Here is a 17,320-nt window from a genome sequence, read left to right on the forward strand (position 1 = left end):
CAGGAAGAGAACTTGGATTTTCCCAACCCATGGACAATTCTCTAGGAACTCCCCACCCCCCCCAACCAACAATCCTTGAAATTATATACAATCTATTACATTAAAATAATATTGACAGTTTTAACAGAGAAAGTTAGTTATGAACAAATTCCTTCTGCACTGAGGATTCCCAGTAGAAGCCAAGTGGTATTTAGAAAAGGTAGGAAGAATAATAGCAAAAGGCCGTCACAATGCAATGTCACTGATCATATCTGTAAGTTTTGGTCATTGAGAAAATATGAGCAGAAACATCCCTGTTACTCAGACTGCTAAAGGGAAACACTGAAGTCTAGGAAAATGAAACAATTCAGTGTTTGTGTTAACTTCTAACTTAAAGATTGTGAAATTTGTAATAAATCTATACCCTAATGCTTTTCGGAGATTATTTCCAACATGCATTATTCTCATAAAATCTTTTTGGCTGAGGATAAAGAAGAGGAACTAGAAAAACAGCAGAACTAAACTCAAAAGTCCCAATCTTGGTCTCATCAGTAGCCGAGTACTAGAAATTCCTCCCAGACAAGTCAAAACATGATGATTCTTCTTCAGAAAAGTGCTTTAGAAATCAGATGAGGATGAAGTTCAGGGTGCACTGCTGGATGTGTGGGTCCTCATACACAGGGTGAGGACCAAGATACCTTCCCCTTTGGAAACTCTGACTTCTGGGAGTTTGGTCAAGTCCTGAACCCGGGACACATTGTTTTAAATCAGACATTCTTTTGCTGCCTATGTATTTTGGAGGACACACAGGTTTAAAATGACAATTAGATACTCCACGTAGATTAATGCATTGACCATTATAAAAACATCCCTAATTTTGGTCCACAAGAAACACAGTGGTCTGCATAAATCAAAGTCAGGATTACCAATATATGGCCACAGCTACAGTTCAAAAAATAAAGTAAAATCTGAGTCACTTTCACTTAACCATAATTAAGAATTTCATGGTAGAGTCAAAAATGCTTCCATTAAGTGAGAAGTTGAACACTGAATTTTATTGGCATGCATGCACAGTCCTTCATACTATTTTTTAAACCATTTTCATGTACAATTTTAGAAGGACTAGTAGCTCACACACCAGGAAATGAATTCCCTGAATTTATACTGACTTTGACAGAAGAACAGAGTGATCCCACCCTGAAGATGTTTAAAATGTGAAAGGCAAACATATGTATGGAAATTTCTATTGTAAACATTTTTTGGAGGTGGGGAGGGGTAAGAATATACTGAACAATAAAAACTTATTTTGAAAAATAGGAGAACATTTCCCTCAATATTTATATGATATTTTTATTTTAAGACTGTCGGAGAAAGCAATATAAGAACAAAATCCAAATGCTTTATACAAAGTCTTCAGTTTTGGAACCTCATGTTATTGGTTGCAGCTCTGGAATCATGAAAAACGTTTTCTCACTATATACTCTAGCTGTACAGACATGCCTGTTAATGTTCTTTCTCTCACTTCAAAATAAAACACATCTATATTTTAAATTGTGTAAATATTAACATAATATGTACAATGCATTCATGAAATATATGCGAGCTTGCCATTATATAAACATAGAAAAAAAGGTAAAAGCAGTCAATTTAGAAACAGAAATATTAAATAGAAATAGCCATTAGACTCCAGCATCACAGATACCTTGGCCTGCTCTTTTCATAAGATAACCTTCTGACCACCACTTCCTTTGCAGCTGAATTTAGTCCAAGAAAACAAACAAACAAACAAACAAAAAGATGGTTCTAGATGTCAGAACTGATAGACATAAAAAAAAACTCGTGTTGAAACTGACAAAGTTAGAACCCTATTGAAACATGACCTTCTCTGGGCAAACAATTAGACCTTCAATAAATATGAGTTGATTGTTCACCTAAGACTCCTGCTACTAAAAATTTAAATAATAGATTTAGACTGTATATATTCAATGAACTGCTTTAATAAGACATTCATATTCCTCTTTACATTTTAAATAACCAGTCTGCTTACCATCTTTTTACCTGCAGTGAAGCAAAGTCATTAAGACAGTTCTCAGAGACTGAATACAAATGGGCACAAAGAGAAAAACCCACAAGGTAGCAACAACTAGGCAAACACTGTGAACAGTAAAACCAGGTAAAAATGGAGTACACTGAATGGATACTTTGGGTTCAGTTGAGGTGAATCTAAATACAGGATTTGTTTTGTGTTCTGCATTTTCAGCACCTGAAAAACAAAACAAAACAAACAATATAGGCCTGTAGTGCTTAGTGTTTTATTTTTTCAAGGCAGTGCTATTTTTCTCAACATAATTGCAAGATGTTCGGATTCTGGATGAAATCTTTTGCCGATGTGTTTCTATTCCTACGTGAAAGTTCTTGCTCCCTTGAACAGATAAATATGGAAGGTTGGTGTGAACCATGGATGTTTACATGGGATACATTTATGCTCGGAGTGGAAATGTTGCTGTAGAACTTCCATTGCTTTCAACAGATCCTTTCTCCTTAGACCCAGCATAAGCGCCAATAAATGATCCATCTTCATTGAACAGACCATGGTCGCCTTCTCCATACTGGACTAAGCTGTCAGCGCTTTCTGTGGGCTGCATATCCCTGGTAAGGGATCGAAGGCTTCCTTTGAGAGGTTTTTCATCACTGTCACTACAAAACAAAGAATCGTTCAACAAAATCTGAAACAGTCACAGAAAGCAAGACGCATGCATAAGTGCTAATAGGTCTTAAGATTTTCAAGACATTCACATCAGCATTGCAGACACATAAACCCTAAATGACCCCTGCACAAATAAGTGTTTGAAAAGTCATAACCATCAGTTTGTTTTGTGAGATTGAGAGTCTCTTATGGTTTGTCTCCCTCCTGATCCCATCTTGTTTCATTTTTTCCTTCCCTACCCACCAAACCCCCCACGTTGCCTCTCAAATTCCTCATATCAGGGAGATCATATGGTAATTGTCTTTCTCTGAGGGTTGCTGGGGGAAGAGGGTTAGGGAGAGGGTCACTGGGTTATGGACATTGGGGAGGGTATGTGCTATGGTGAGTGCTGTGAAGCGTGTAAACCTGGTGATTCACAGACCTGTACCCTTGGGGCTAATAATACATTATATGTTAATAAAAAATTAAAAATTTTTTTAAAAAAGAAGAAACAAAGACAATTCGTTTTCATCTCAGAGATTCACTAAATTCTTAGTGAATCTAAGAAACAATTCTTAGAATATGTTTGTATCATTAAAAATTAGACAATTTTCCTATTCTTACTATTGATATTGTACAGTGTTACAAATGATACTAAAATAGTCATTATCTTTTACATTTTAATTACCCAAGACAAGAAACAGAATTTTTTTTTTTTTTAGAAATATCATTTGAAATCGTTCTGAAAGGTGTCAAAACAAAAACAGGAGGCTTCTAATAAACTCTGAAAAATTAAAAAAAAAAGTCATAACCAATTTGCATTATACTGAGTAAATGAGAAACTGCTTTCTATTATTCACAATACTTCTGCTTCCCTCTAAAATTGGGAGCTTTGAGACATGCAGAGATACTCAGTCTGCTGACATACATAAGGGATAATGTTATTCCCTTTGAGTTCATTAATTTTTGGAATTCCCAGTCATCAAGTCATGATCTTTTGTCTTTACCTTTGATCCTGCATATACCCCTTAATCTTTCCCTAAATTTCTCTCTCTCTCTCTCTCTTTTTTTTTTAAGATTTTATTTATTTATTTGACAGACAGAGATCACAAGTAGGCAGAGAGGCAGGCAGAGAGAGAGGAGGAGGCAGGCTCCCTGCTGAGCAAAAAGCCCAATGTGGGGCTCGATACCAGGACCCTGAGATCATGACCTGAGCTGAAGGCAGAGGCTTAACCCACTGAGCCACCCAGGTGCCCCCAAATTTCCCTTTGATTAGGTTAATCATTCAAATTTTGTTTCTGGTAACTGAAGAACTTTCTTTAATATAGTTTATAAACTCAAGTTTGTTGAATTTTTAAAAGATGGCTGGCATTTTTAGAACCTAAATACTACAAGGATCCTAAATTTATGGTTTGAGTTTTATTCTTCAACAAAAATAACTCCTGAGTTAGTAAAATGTCTATTAAATGGTATGGTCTTCTAAATTTCTGGATCAAGATTTGTTTTTTGTTTTGTTTTTTCCCAATGTGTATTTTTATTGAAGTACAATTAGCACACAGTGTTATATTAGTTTCAGGTATACAATATGATGATTCAACAATTCTGTATAGTACTCAGTGCTCAATAAGTCTGCTCTGGATCCCTTTTATCTATTTCACCCAACCCTCCCCCACCACCCCTCCAGCAACCCCCAGTTTGTTCTCTGTATTTAAGGGTCTGGTTTTTTGTTTTCAAGATTTTTTTTAGGTACTAACTACTAACTACTATTACTATGTAAACTGCATACACACTATAAATCTGTACACCAAATTAAATGATTTCATAAAAATTTAAAAAGGATGAATTTGGCTATATATATAATTCGAATATGATTAGCACTGTATTATTTTTGGTAATCGGTGTTGCTCATCAAATAGGTCCATCTCTCAGCTTCCTGGGAGCAGGGCAGGGTGGCAATTCTCTGCCTTTCTTGACTTATACATTGTCATGTGACTTGCTTTGGCCCAAGTAAAGTGAGCAAAGTTGGCAAGTGTCACTTATAGAGCCCGTGCTCAATTTGCTGTTATAGTTCTCCCGCTGTGGTGATCCTGGATGCTCATCCCCCATCCAGGGCTCCAAAGTGATCAAAATGAACAGTCATCTCTGTTCGACACATAACTTTAGAAAGAAAAAGATTTGGGAGTTGTTTTTGACAGCAGCATAACCCGGGCTATCCTGACTCATAGAGTAATCGGCTCCTGGAGGGGGATGCTTACAGTTACAGAAACACAAAACAAAAACAGAAATATGGCATTAGGTTAGGGACCGGGCAACAGAGAGTGAAGAAACTATTACCAGAAGCTGGAAGGATGCCAATTCACATCATGAGCGAGAACAGCACCCAATAAAACTGTCTCTTGGGATAACTTGAAGATTAGAAAATTTTCTGGATGAGCATGTAGTTTTGGGAAGAGATGACGGGAAACATTAAGAGATTAAAGGGATTTAATTAAATTATTAATAAATAATTATATTAATGGGATGCCAGGCAAAATAACGCAGGGGATGATTTTCTTTTTTAAAGAGGCAGCAGGGTATGGGGGAACGGGTTTTTGAACAAGGCATTATTATAGTTTTCGTGCCTATAAAACTGAACTATTAATATCTGTCTTTCAAATATATTTTGAAGTTTCCATAGGCCCCTAATGGTTCTTGCCTCATGAAATTTGAGCCACAATTTGTAAATTTGTGAAGTCCCAAGTTTCTCGGTCTTTCAGTCTCTCTGTCTCCTTCCCTTCCCTTTTCCTTCCCTCCCTCCTTCTCTCCCCTCTTTCTTTCCTTCTTCTCCCTCTAATGATCCTTATTCTGGAAAGAACTTCAAGTGATTAATCAGAAATATAAAAATATAAGGAGAGCTTTGAGTAAGTGGAAAAAAGAAGAATTAGTATACAGCAAAGTAGAGCCTATAATGGGGCTCAGATGTACATCAGTTAACCCAGAACAGCTCATCATCATGCTCCATGTCACTGATTACGGTAATGGATCCAAGGATGGACTGGTTAGAGTCAATCAGGGTCTCTATTTCCAAATGAATTCTGGCCTCCTGTGTGCTAAAGGCTGTATAAGCCCAGGAGTTGCAAGCTCTCTTAGCGGCAATATACAGAGGACCTGATGAAAAACAAGGACATCTGAAACAGGAAGGGCTAAGAAACAGAGATGGTGGGACACCTGGGTGGCTCAGTTGGTTGGGCAGCTGCCTTCAGCTGGGGTCATGATCCCAACATCCTAGGATCGAGTCCCACATCAGGCTCCTTGCTCAGCGGGGAGCCTGCTTCTCTCTCTGCCTCTGCCTGCCACTCTGTCTGCCTGTGCTCTCACGTGTGCTCTCTCTCTGACAAATAAAATAAAATCTTTAAAAAAAAAAAAAAAAGAAAGAAAAAGAAACAGAGATGGTAGTGGAAGGGGGAAGATGGTGAGCAATGGGAGAATGAGAAGTTGAATCCATCCTCAAGAGCTACCTCCCTCCTCCAGATACCCTGCGGTTCTTCCCAGGTACGACACTCCTCTCTACCTTGAAGTTTGGTCCTGCTCTACCCACTAGCTAAGGGTAACACAATCCATTTCGTTCTTTACAGCCTATCTTATCTCTTCAGATGATCCTTTATCAGCATCCCTTCAAGGCCCACAAGACTCGCTCCCCTTTTTCTCTCTCATTCTCTTTACCTAATTACAGTCATTTGCAGAGGTAAGTTTTTTTTTTTTTTTTCCCCTCTGAAGACTAGGTCCCTCTTGAGGACAGGATTTGTAACTTACCTTTGCCAAGTCTACATAGAAGGTGCACAGAATATATGTTTATGGATGTAAACTGCATAAAACTTGGGCCCATAATGGCCATGCTGCAGACTCCAAGATGTTTTAATACTCTAAATAATTCACTTTCAATAAAAATAGTGAAATTGTGTCCTTTCGCATAGAACACAGAGCTTTAACAAGTCTCGCAGCACACACATCTACCTACAGTATGGTCACACACACCCCTGCACCTGGAGGTGGGTTGCTTTCTCTGAAACAGGCCCTATTTTTGCAAACTATTCTTCAAAAAGGCATTACGATGTAGTAGTGTAACCTTTACTTTAAGAATAAACACTTGTTTGTTTTGTATTTTTAGGCTTATAACCTGATGAGTATGTGTTTTGATGCATTTTAAAATGGAACACTGTTTACCTGTATTCACCAAAGGTCTCATCTTTCACCGACTGAACTTCTGGATCTGGATGCAGATCTTCCTTTTCTTTCACTAAAAAACAAATAGCGGGGAAAGTAACACAAATCATTTTTAAAGACATAGTAACAGCGTTTTTAAAGATGGATAATCAGTGAGAACAGCAATGCTCCAACTTTTTGATACTAGTGAGTCAAGGTTTTTTGTTTTGTGTTGTATTGTTTTTGTGGTTGTATCTACAACCCATTAGTTACCTCTTTGTTTAAGAAAAAAAAGGAAAATGATCTCCTGGATTCTCCTGATTCGTCATCAGAATTACAGCATGTTGCAGGTCTTCATGTGATTACTCAGTATTAGGTGGGCAACAAGTCTTATTGGAAGAGTCAAACTTAGTTATGGTTTCTTAATGGAGACCAAATTACTAGATACACAGTTTATTACCCAAAACTTTTTGAAGACGGTATAGGCTAATACCAGATCTATGTCACTAAACTAAAGTGATTAAGAGTCAACCATTTGGCTGTTCTGCTCTCTCTCTCACTCATAATTGCCCCCAAAATCAGAATACTCAGGTTTATAGTGACATTTTAAATTTGATTTATTCCAAATAGTGGGACAAGGAACAAGGGGGCTCTTATTTCACTTTACTAGGCTCAAGCAAAAATCCTGATGTGGGGGATGGGGTGGCTTAGACAGTTAAGCATCTACCTACAGCTTGAGTCATAGCCCTGTGATGGGCTCCCTTCCTCAACAAGGAGTCGGCTTGTCCCTCTCTCTCTCCCTCTGCCTCTCCCCCTACTTGTGCTCTCTCATTCTCACTCTCTCTCTCTCAAATAAAATCTTAAAAAAAAAAAAGAAAAAGTTTCCTACTTGATATGGGAAACAGAGGCAAAAGAAATGTAGCTTACATTAAAATCTCTTTGGTGCTTACAGCCCACTGATAGATAACCCGAAACATGGAGAACAGGACCTTCCTCAAGGAACTCATGGCTGCTTTAGTCCCTTAATGTTTAAAAGTAACCTCATCTTGGCAGCAGCTGGCCCTTAAGGTCCTGAAAGCCTTGTTTCCAGATTCTTTGGAGACTTGTGCTGTCCCTCACCCCCATGAATTAAAAAGTATACAATCAGTCACTCCTCACAATCCCAGTATAGCTCTTTCTGCCCACAGGTCCTGTCCCGTGAGCAGGGAAAGGGTTAAGGTATCGGCAGGGAGAGACAGGAGGCCCCAACTCCCCTGACCAGGCTCAGAAACTATGCCTGGCAGGTGGATGCTGAGACAGAGAGGAACAAGAGATAAGGGAACAAAGCAAGATGGCAGAAGTCTCTCAAGGCCACGAGCTTCCTAGGCAGTTCTCAATAAAAGACTGCCACTAGAAGTCCTCAGTGCCAACCCATTCAGGACCCCTCTCACCCTAGAGAGCTTTTTTCTTTCCTTTCTGCTCTCAGCTTCATTTAATAAGCTTTCACTTCACTTCACCCATTGTGTCTGAAAGATTCATTCTTTGACTCCGTAAGAGGAACCCAGCAACCCTGTAACAATCCTTCTTCGTGACATCTTTTACTACTACTTTCAGAGAACCGAGGGATTCTTGTAGTTGTCCTATAATGTAAAACGCTGACTTTTTTTCTTTTCCATCATTAGAATTTGGAGAGGGTCACACTTCACAAGTGACTACTGGTTGGGGATCCTCAAAAAGGAATGCTATATGTCTTTAAATTTTCCAATTAACTAGGACATTCATTAATTATTGAAAATCTAATTAATAATAATTCAGTCCTCATAGGAAAAAAAAATAAGATCTATGATTGCATAAATTTCCACGCACCAAATGCATAGATGTTAAAAAATTTAAAAATTGTGCTCTTCTTTGATCAATACACATATAGGTTCCCAATAAATATTTGCTAAATTGGGCACCTGGGTGGCTCAGTGGGTTAAAGCCTCTGCCTTTGGCTCAGGTCATGATCCCAGGGTCCTGGGATTGAGTCCTGAATCAGGCTCTCTGCTCAACAGGGAGCCTGCCTCCCCATCTCTCTCTGCCTGCCTCTCTGCCTACTTGTGATCTCTGTCTGTCAAATAAATAAATAAAATCTTTAAAAATAAATAAATAAATATTTGCTAAATGAATAATAAGCCAATAAAAGAACTAATCTGAACATCATCAAACTAATGTCAGTGGGATCTAAATCTTTCCCCTTATATTAAAGCATCTTGAACACTAAGCAGTTAACAATAATAATAGCAACAATACAATATACATATCTAAAAGATAAATTTGGAAGTTAAATTAAAGCCAACTGTTATATTAACTCCGATGGTTTTTATTTATATTTTATGTACATTAATTCAGAAGGCAGCATATCTAATACGTCATGATAAAAAAAAAAATGCATTCCCAGCAATGGTTAACTCTAGACTAGTGCAGCCAGTACCATTAGAAGTTACTAGCACAAACATTCTCTGGGTCACAAATACATGACAAGGCATGTTTAAACAAGTCCTTCCTCTTAAGATGTTAAAATATGTGTGTGCGGTTTAATGATTAGTGTTCTTAACAACTATGACATTTTACAGACAGAAAATAGAAGGTTAGAAGTATTATATGCCTTGTTAGAGACTAGTAACCACGTGAAAATAATATTCTAGACCTTACATCTTTTGGTTAGTTAATACAAGAGGTTTTTTCCCCCCTCTCAGTACACTGACTTTAAGTGCGTAATTAAAAAAAAAATAAAAGATGTCTCTGAAGAATGCCTCCTGGGAAACACTATTTAATAAACTGAAAGTATATTACTATATTAAGAAACAGCTTTACCTGAGTACTTCCCACCTCTGTTCCTCTTCACAAAGCAAACAGTTAACAGGATTAGCGTGAGAAGAGCAATGGCACACATTAATCCAATAAACCAGCCTTGAGTGGAGATGTCATCGTATAAACCAGCGTATTCTGTTGTACAAAGAGAAGTCACACGTTGCATGCTAGAAACAGTCTTTGGGATTATGCCCCCTTTGGGAAAATGAAACATCATTTTTAAACATACAAAATAGCATCCATTTTATTTTTCCTTTCAGTGACCCTAGAGGGAATGTGACTTAAAGGACATTTCATGCAAAAAATACTGATAAATGGTTCATTCTGTTTTTAAAAGGGCCCTCTCAAGTTGCATCTGACTCTGAGGATGAAAACCAAAAAGGGACAGGGGAGGCAGAGCAAGTGAAACACAGAAGCAGCACAAGCAAGCGAAAGCACAAGCTGCCTTGGTTATATGCAGATTGCGGCGGAGTTTCTGCAGGTTTTATTGTTTCGGTTTTCTGCTTAGTTTTTGTTATTAACGTGTGTTAATTGGCAGGAGGTATTTTTTTACAGCTGCTCTGGCGAAAACAATAAGGATATGCTGGATCTTTGTGGAACATTTTTCATTTCGATAATTTTAGAATGCTATGATGAGCATGGGGTGTTATATGCAACTAATGAATCGTTGAACACTATATCAAAAACGAATGATGTACTCTAGGATGGCTAACTGAACATAATAATAATTTAAAAATGCTATGCCAAAACACACAGAGACTGTTATCTTTGTAACTAACGTACTCCGTATTTTTATCTTTACTACAGGAAGTGTGTAAAATTAAATAATCTATAAAGCAGATTTATTGTCTAAGAAGGCCCCAAATACAATCTCATGTCTCACCTCTCCCTCTTGTCTCAATTACATCTTCAAAAATGCTATTGTTATCAACCCAATTCTTAGTCAATAGGCGAACTATATGTTCAGCTCCCGGCTCAAATACCTCTACTGGGTGAGTCTTTTGAGTAAGATTGACTCCTTCTGATATCTTCCCGATACTTTTACCTAAGAAATGTACACAGTTAAATCATATAAATTGCAATCATTGAAAAGCAGGACATGAAAAGTAAAAACAAATGACCAAACAAACAAACAAAAAAACACTGTTATTTGGGAGGAGTGCCATTTGCAGGATTTTTTTCTCATAGTTTTTGAATTATCAGGAGATCAAGAATATCAACATTTCAAGATTTTCTTTCTTAATATCCTGAAATGGAGGAAATGAAATGAATTTAATTCATGTCCTTTAGAGATGATGTACTTGTTGATGAAATTGTACTATAAATCTGCCCAGTCACATGAATGTTTCAAAACCAAACACAGACTTCAAAAAATTACAGTATCATTTTGTACAATTTGAATTTTCACAGACCTAGCAGGAAACTGAATATGGCCATTTTGGCTTATTTTTGAAGGCAAATGACATTATAATTTTAAATATATATTACTTTTTTTTTGTCTTTGTCTTCTCTATAAATATTGATGGAATAGTATCATAACATGGTAATATATTAAATACTTGAAATTTATAGAAATATAAGTAAGTTTATAGGTACATAAAGTACAGTTTATAAGTACCTTTAAATGAAATGCACTGAGATTGTTAAAATATTCTGAGACATTAATACTTTAAAAAAAGAAACATGAATGTATCAATATATTAACTATAGAATCTCATAGTGACAGAATCTCAAATAGAATCTCAAATGAGTCAGTGTAATTAAATATACACCTAATTTCTGATGTTGCAACAAAATATATAAAATATTTTTGTATTTGATCTGTAGTTTTGCTGAGAATCAACTCAATGTAATAAATGTAAATAATGTACACTAAAAATAATTTATGCAATGTTGAGATATTAAAAGTTATGAAACCCTGTATCAATGGGTATATGTCACACATTAAAATTTGGTTATAACTTTTAGCCACAGAATAGAAATTGATGATATAGTTACTGATAACAGAAGGGTTTCATTAAAAAAAATGTCACCATGGGAGAAATAAGGCTAATTGTATTAGTTGAGCAAAGCCTTTAAGATTGAGCACCACTGAAATAGAACACAATTAATTTTGACTTTGAAAAACAGAAATATTAGTATAACATTAAATAGTGCAAGCTTTTGAAAAATAGAGCAAAGCAAGTGTTTTGTTCAAACCAGGAATGACACAAATATTTCTTATTAGCTCCATCATCTCCCCCCTCTTAGACTATGGAATGTGAGCCACCTGAAAATCAGAGTGACAACCAGGAAATAATCGGGGTGGGGGGGGGAAGCTTGTGTATCAAATCCTATTTTCTGAATAAATGCCAGATGACCTTAAAGTGTGCTATCTAGGCAGACCCAGGAAAAGAAAGATACGCAGAGATAGATTCCAATTTTCACAAAAGTTACTTTTAGAGTTTTTTGTGATATCAAGATTTATCTCCTCAGTGAAAATATATTTGTGTTTTTCCTTTTCCAAAGATCATGCTGAAATCCAGAGGCAAAAAGAGATTATAGTTTCTTTCCTGTAAATACAGCAAGATATGCCTACAGAAGAGAAAACAGTGTCAACAGGGGAAGGGGCAGTAGCTGAAAATGCAGAATCCTGAAAGAAAGCACAAACATACTAGTAAGAAACATTTTCAAATTCCTGAGACATAGGGTAGGGAAGAAATAGGCTGTAAGATACTTAAGCACATTAGCGGCATCTTTAATTTGCAAAGAAGATGCAGCATCTTTTACAAAACCACACAGTGCTTTCCATCTGCTAAAAAACAGTTTTTCCAACATGAAGGTGACCAAACCCAAATTTTCTAAATACTTCCATATATGCATATGGTAACTATAACTATTGTAAAAGAATTCTATGCATTTTTTTCCTTACCTGCTACAAATTAGCAATAATGGGATTAGCATATCTCATGCATATTATGGTCTTGGTTTTAACAAAATAGCAACCCTCTCCAAGCCTCAAACCCTGTTTTGAAAAATACGGAAGTTGCATATTTAGATTACTACTATCCTGACTTCTTTGTATTGAACACTTGATGCCACTTTGAACTCTTAAGAAATAAGATCCTTTTAATTATTAAAAAGTTTTCAATTATCATCTTTAAATCTCTCTTTTGAGTAGGTAAATGAATTCTTCATTTCACTTGGTGTCTCATTTTGTCCCTGGGAATAATGTGTGGGTTTCTCAGAAGAAACTCTTTGAGTATACATACTTTTTCCATAAAGGGGAGTTCTGAGTACTTAGGGTATCTGAGGAAAACATAAACCCCTTCATTAGGTAGACACAGTAGGCAAAGAAGGAGAAACAGACAGTAAAGGCCAGAGCATAACCATTCACACACACACACTGACTTGCCAGTGATTCACATATACTTGAATGTATTTTATAATAATATGTGTATTTTATAAGTGGGAACTTAGTTTTTCTCATTACTATTTTCTTTTTCCATCAACTCAATCTTTTTTCTAATCTAAAATTTGGAAACCCATCCAGGGGAGTTTCTGACACATAGTACATGATAAGCAAATGATTCGCCTTCCTACCAACTCCTTTTCCTTGTTCCGTTCCTCAAATATCCTTCTAGGTTTAATCAACTTGAATCTGTTCAAGTTCAAGTTTAAAACCTTTTTTTTTTAACTTACTTTTTTAAACTTTTTTAACTTACTAACGTGTGCAACAGTTCCTCTGATTCAATTCCTTTTTATGCTCTGCCTTCTGAATTTCTCTCCTTTTAAGTTTAGCAAGAACACTGCTAAAATCATAACTGTCAAAATAATTTGGGAAGAGAAATAGGTCTAGGTTGAAAAAAAAAAAAAAAAAGAACAAAAAAACCCCCAAAAAACAAAACCAAAAACTACAATTGAATTTGGATAATTATACAAATTAAATCAGAGGTTGATGGGCCATTTCCAAGCCAGTACTTGGCATCAACCAGTAGACAGCAAAATAAAATTGATACATAAATCTCTCTCTCTCTATATATATATATATGAACCAAGACATGGAAGTGAAATGTATTAGATCATTTTTACAAAACATCAACCAGGGCAAGAGCCAAATATTTTTCTGTATGAAAACACTTCCAAGAGAAAAATATCCTTCTCTAGTAACCTTATGAATAACTTCATTACCTTATATACTCCTATCTTAATTAAGTAAAATTATAGCTCCTGACCTTATATACACTGAGGCTATAGTTGTGTAGCTGTTGTGTAGAGATACTTATATACACTGAGGCTATAGTTGTGTAGCTGTTGTGTAGAGATCCATAAATTGAGTCAATGTGAATTTTACAAACAAGAGAAATAAATTCTCTATCTATATCAGTGAAAAACAAAAGGTCAGATAGATGGAGATCACAATCATTTCTTATTTACAATGACTAGCTTGGTACAATCCCTTCGGAGCAATTTTAAAAACAGCATGCAGAAGCCTCCTGCACTTACTCCCTTCTCCTAACGTGGAGCTTTCCTCCGTGATTGGTTTTCCGCAGCCCTTTGAAGTGCAAGCCCTCAAGTAGAATTTGTACTTGGTGGTGGCATTGAGGTTTGAGAGACGCCAGCTGGGCTTCGATGGAGTTGTAATGTTGATATCATTTAGTTCTCCAAGCTCATAGGTGTCATTTACTAAAGAAAGAAACACAAACAGCAATGCCTCAGAATTCATGCCTTAACAATTCAACTTATGATGTCCCTTATTGTTGACTCTGTGTATGCTTGTGTTATGCAAGGCACCATCTTAATTATTCACAGCCATTAACTAACTTCAATTCTGTGACGGAGACATAATTTTATTACAGTATCATACATGGGAATGTTGAGGTCTAGATTTAGAGCCAGTAACTGGCCAAACAAAATTTGAATCCAACCACAGTTTTTCCACTCCAGAGCCCATGTTCCTTTTTTTTTTTTTTTAAAGATTTATTTATTTATTTATTTGACACAGAGAGAGAGAGAGAGAGAGAACAAGTAGGCAGAGATGCAGGCAGAGAGAGAGGGAGAAAGCAGGCTCCCCGCTGAGCTGAGAGCCTGATGTGGGGCTCGATCCCAGGACCCTGAGATCATGACCTGAGCCGAAGGCAGAGGCTTAACCCACTGAGCCACCCGGGCGCCCCCAGAGCCCATGTTCTTAATCACTATGCCATACTAGAGCTCCACCTTCATCATATCTATTGAAAGTGAGGGACTTCTCCCTCTATTATATTTTCATTGGATCCTTCACTTTTAACCTTTTGGTGTAATAATTTGGACAATAATTTGCTTCTTCTGTGATTTCTGGTTCAATCTGAGGCACCAAATAAGTACTTATTATATGTAAAATCAATAAACTGATTAATAAATTACATATCTTAAAATGTCTGCCATATACTAAGTACTATGGCAAGAGCTGAATTATTCAGAAAGAAGATGAATTAGACAGTGCCTTTCAAAGAATTTGCAACCAGCCAGACCATGGGATTTGTGTAAGAGCACAATGTATTGTAAGATTACAGTAAGAACAGTCCAAGAAATGAAACACATCCCAAAACTGGGCAGCCATTAGTAGCAAGGAAAGGGCTAGAATAAATCCTCTTGACCCTCAGTCCAAGATATCATACAGGTAAGCAAACAAACAAACAAACAAACTCTTACTCTTGACATAAAAATGCCTTCCTTGGTCTATTTAATGCAATTAGATCAAAAATGAAAAATGAACAAACTAAAGATCCAAATGTTGAAAATTAGAAAGAAATATCACTCTTTACATATTTGAGAGCATTCCGGTAAAAATACCACAAAGTCAGTTGAAAAACTACAATAATCAATCTATAAATTGGGAGAAGTATACAGAGAGCTCTCAACAGCTGTTTAAGAACATACAAAGCAATAAAAAGAGATAAATTATCGGGGCACTTCAGCGACCCCGCCAGTTAAATGTCTGCCTTTGTCATCTCAGGTCATGATCTGAGGATCCTGGGATTAAGCGCATCCTCAGGGCTCCCTGGTCAGCAAGGAGCCTGCTTCTCCCTCTCCTCTTCCCCGCTACCCATGCTCTCTCTCACGTGCTCACTATCTCTCAAATAAATATTTAAAAGTTTTTTTTTAAAAGAGATAAATTATCCAAAAATATTTCCCTCATTTAATAGAAAGCAAAGTAAGTGTACAATTATGTCATTTTATTAAAAAATCCGTATATTAGGCAATACAATAATCACTGTCCTTGTTAACGTTCCAGACTTTTCTCTCTATATTCTAGGAATTTGTTTTTAAAATAATCTGAATCTTACATACAGATCAACACAAAGGTTGGAATGCAATTATCGTTGAGTTTCTTTATTGTTAAGACAAAGAAAAATCATAGCTTTACCAAACAAATTAACATTTTAAAAGTCTTCAAATATTTCTTCAGTGCTTTCTACACATTTGAAAACTAGTTCATGGAATACTGTAGGCTTAAGAGCCCAGCATAGGAAATAAGACTGATTTAGGTGTGAATCTCGCTTAATACTTATTTTACTACATGGCTCTACATAAGTGAATTCTGTATGCCTCAATTCTCACATCCACAAAATAGAGAAAATACATCCTTCACAGATTTTCTCTTTTGTTTTGTTTTTTTTAAGATTTTATTTATTTATTTGACACAGAGAGAGAGACCACAAGTAGGCAGAGAGGCAGGCAGAGGGAGAGGGGGAATCAGGCTCCGCGCTGAGCAGAGAACCCGATGTGGGGCTCAACCCCAGGACCCTGAGATCATGACCTGAGCCGAAGGCAGAGGCTTAACCCATTGAGCCACCCAGGCGCCCCTAGATTTTCTGTTTTAATGAAAAAATACAGTAAGAGTACTTAGTACTGATCCTGCTATATAGCAAACACTCAAAAAATGCTAAAGTGCTACCTCTATTACAATGATGCCTGTATCTGTTTAATCATATGACCCAACTCAGATGGGCTATCAGAAGCCAAAACTCGTACATGACCTGGATTGTGACAAGCTTTGAATTACATGGAGGCAGAGTGGCTTTTGCAAGCAGCATAGTCCTAGTGTTTCCGCTGTTTGGGATGCATGTCCTCACAGTCTAAACATTTCTGTGATTTCAGTTCCCTAATTTCCATTTTGAGATGATGCCTTGATGTGAAGACTGTTAGACACAGAAGGCACTGTGATTAAAAATTACTTCGTTTCCTCTAAACATGTTGTTTTCAACCCAATGGCACAGCAACACAAGAGCAGAGTCCATCCTGAGTAATGGGCCAGAGAAAACTTTTTAATGCTCTCAAAACAATGGGCCTACGCCAGTGGGATGCCCACAGAGGATTCTACAAACAGAAGTACATTTAGGGTTGAGACCAGAAGCACGTGTCGGAGACAAAAGAGGCAGTGTGGAAGTTACGTGAGCTTCAAATCTCCCTGACATCATTCACTTACTCTTTTCTTTGGCATGTTCTTAATTCTCAAGGCCACTCATATGTAAGTATTACACGTATGTCTTCTGGTACCTACTGACTTTTCCTCTAAAACAGGGATTGCCAAATCTTTCTGAAAAGAACTAGATTGTAAATATTTCAGCCTTTGTGAGCCACACAATCTCTGTCACAGCTACTCAACTTGGGCCACTGTAG

At 36.8% G+C, this 17,320-nt stretch overlaps 1 protein-coding gene across 1 annotated transcript in view; it reads right to left on the reverse strand.

Moving 5' to 3' along the window:
- Window positions 1–1,310: 1,310 nt before the first annotated feature.
- CHL1 (cell adhesion molecule L1 like) overlaps window positions 1,311–17,320 on the reverse strand; it is a 167,174-nt gene continuing 151,164 nt past the window's right edge. Inside the window, exons 23-26 of the mRNA XM_080826350.1 lie at window positions 14,165–14,344; window positions 9,683–9,814; window positions 6,869–6,941; window positions 1,311–2,676 (exon numbers count right to left, since the gene is read on the reverse strand). Coding sequence (XP_080682476.1) covers window positions 2,460–2,676; window positions 6,869–6,941; window positions 9,683–9,814; window positions 14,165–14,344 — 602 coding nt within the window. The 3' untranslated portion in view covers window positions 1,311–2,459. The remainder of the gene's footprint in view (window positions 2,677–6,868; window positions 6,942–9,682; window positions 9,815–14,164; window positions 14,345–17,320) is intronic.

Source organism: Martes martes, assembly GCF_963455335.1.
Source record: "Martes martes genome assembly, chromosome: 1".
In the NCBI taxonomy this organism is placed as follows: Eukaryota; Metazoa; Chordata; class Mammalia; order Carnivora; family Mustelidae; genus Martes; species Martes martes.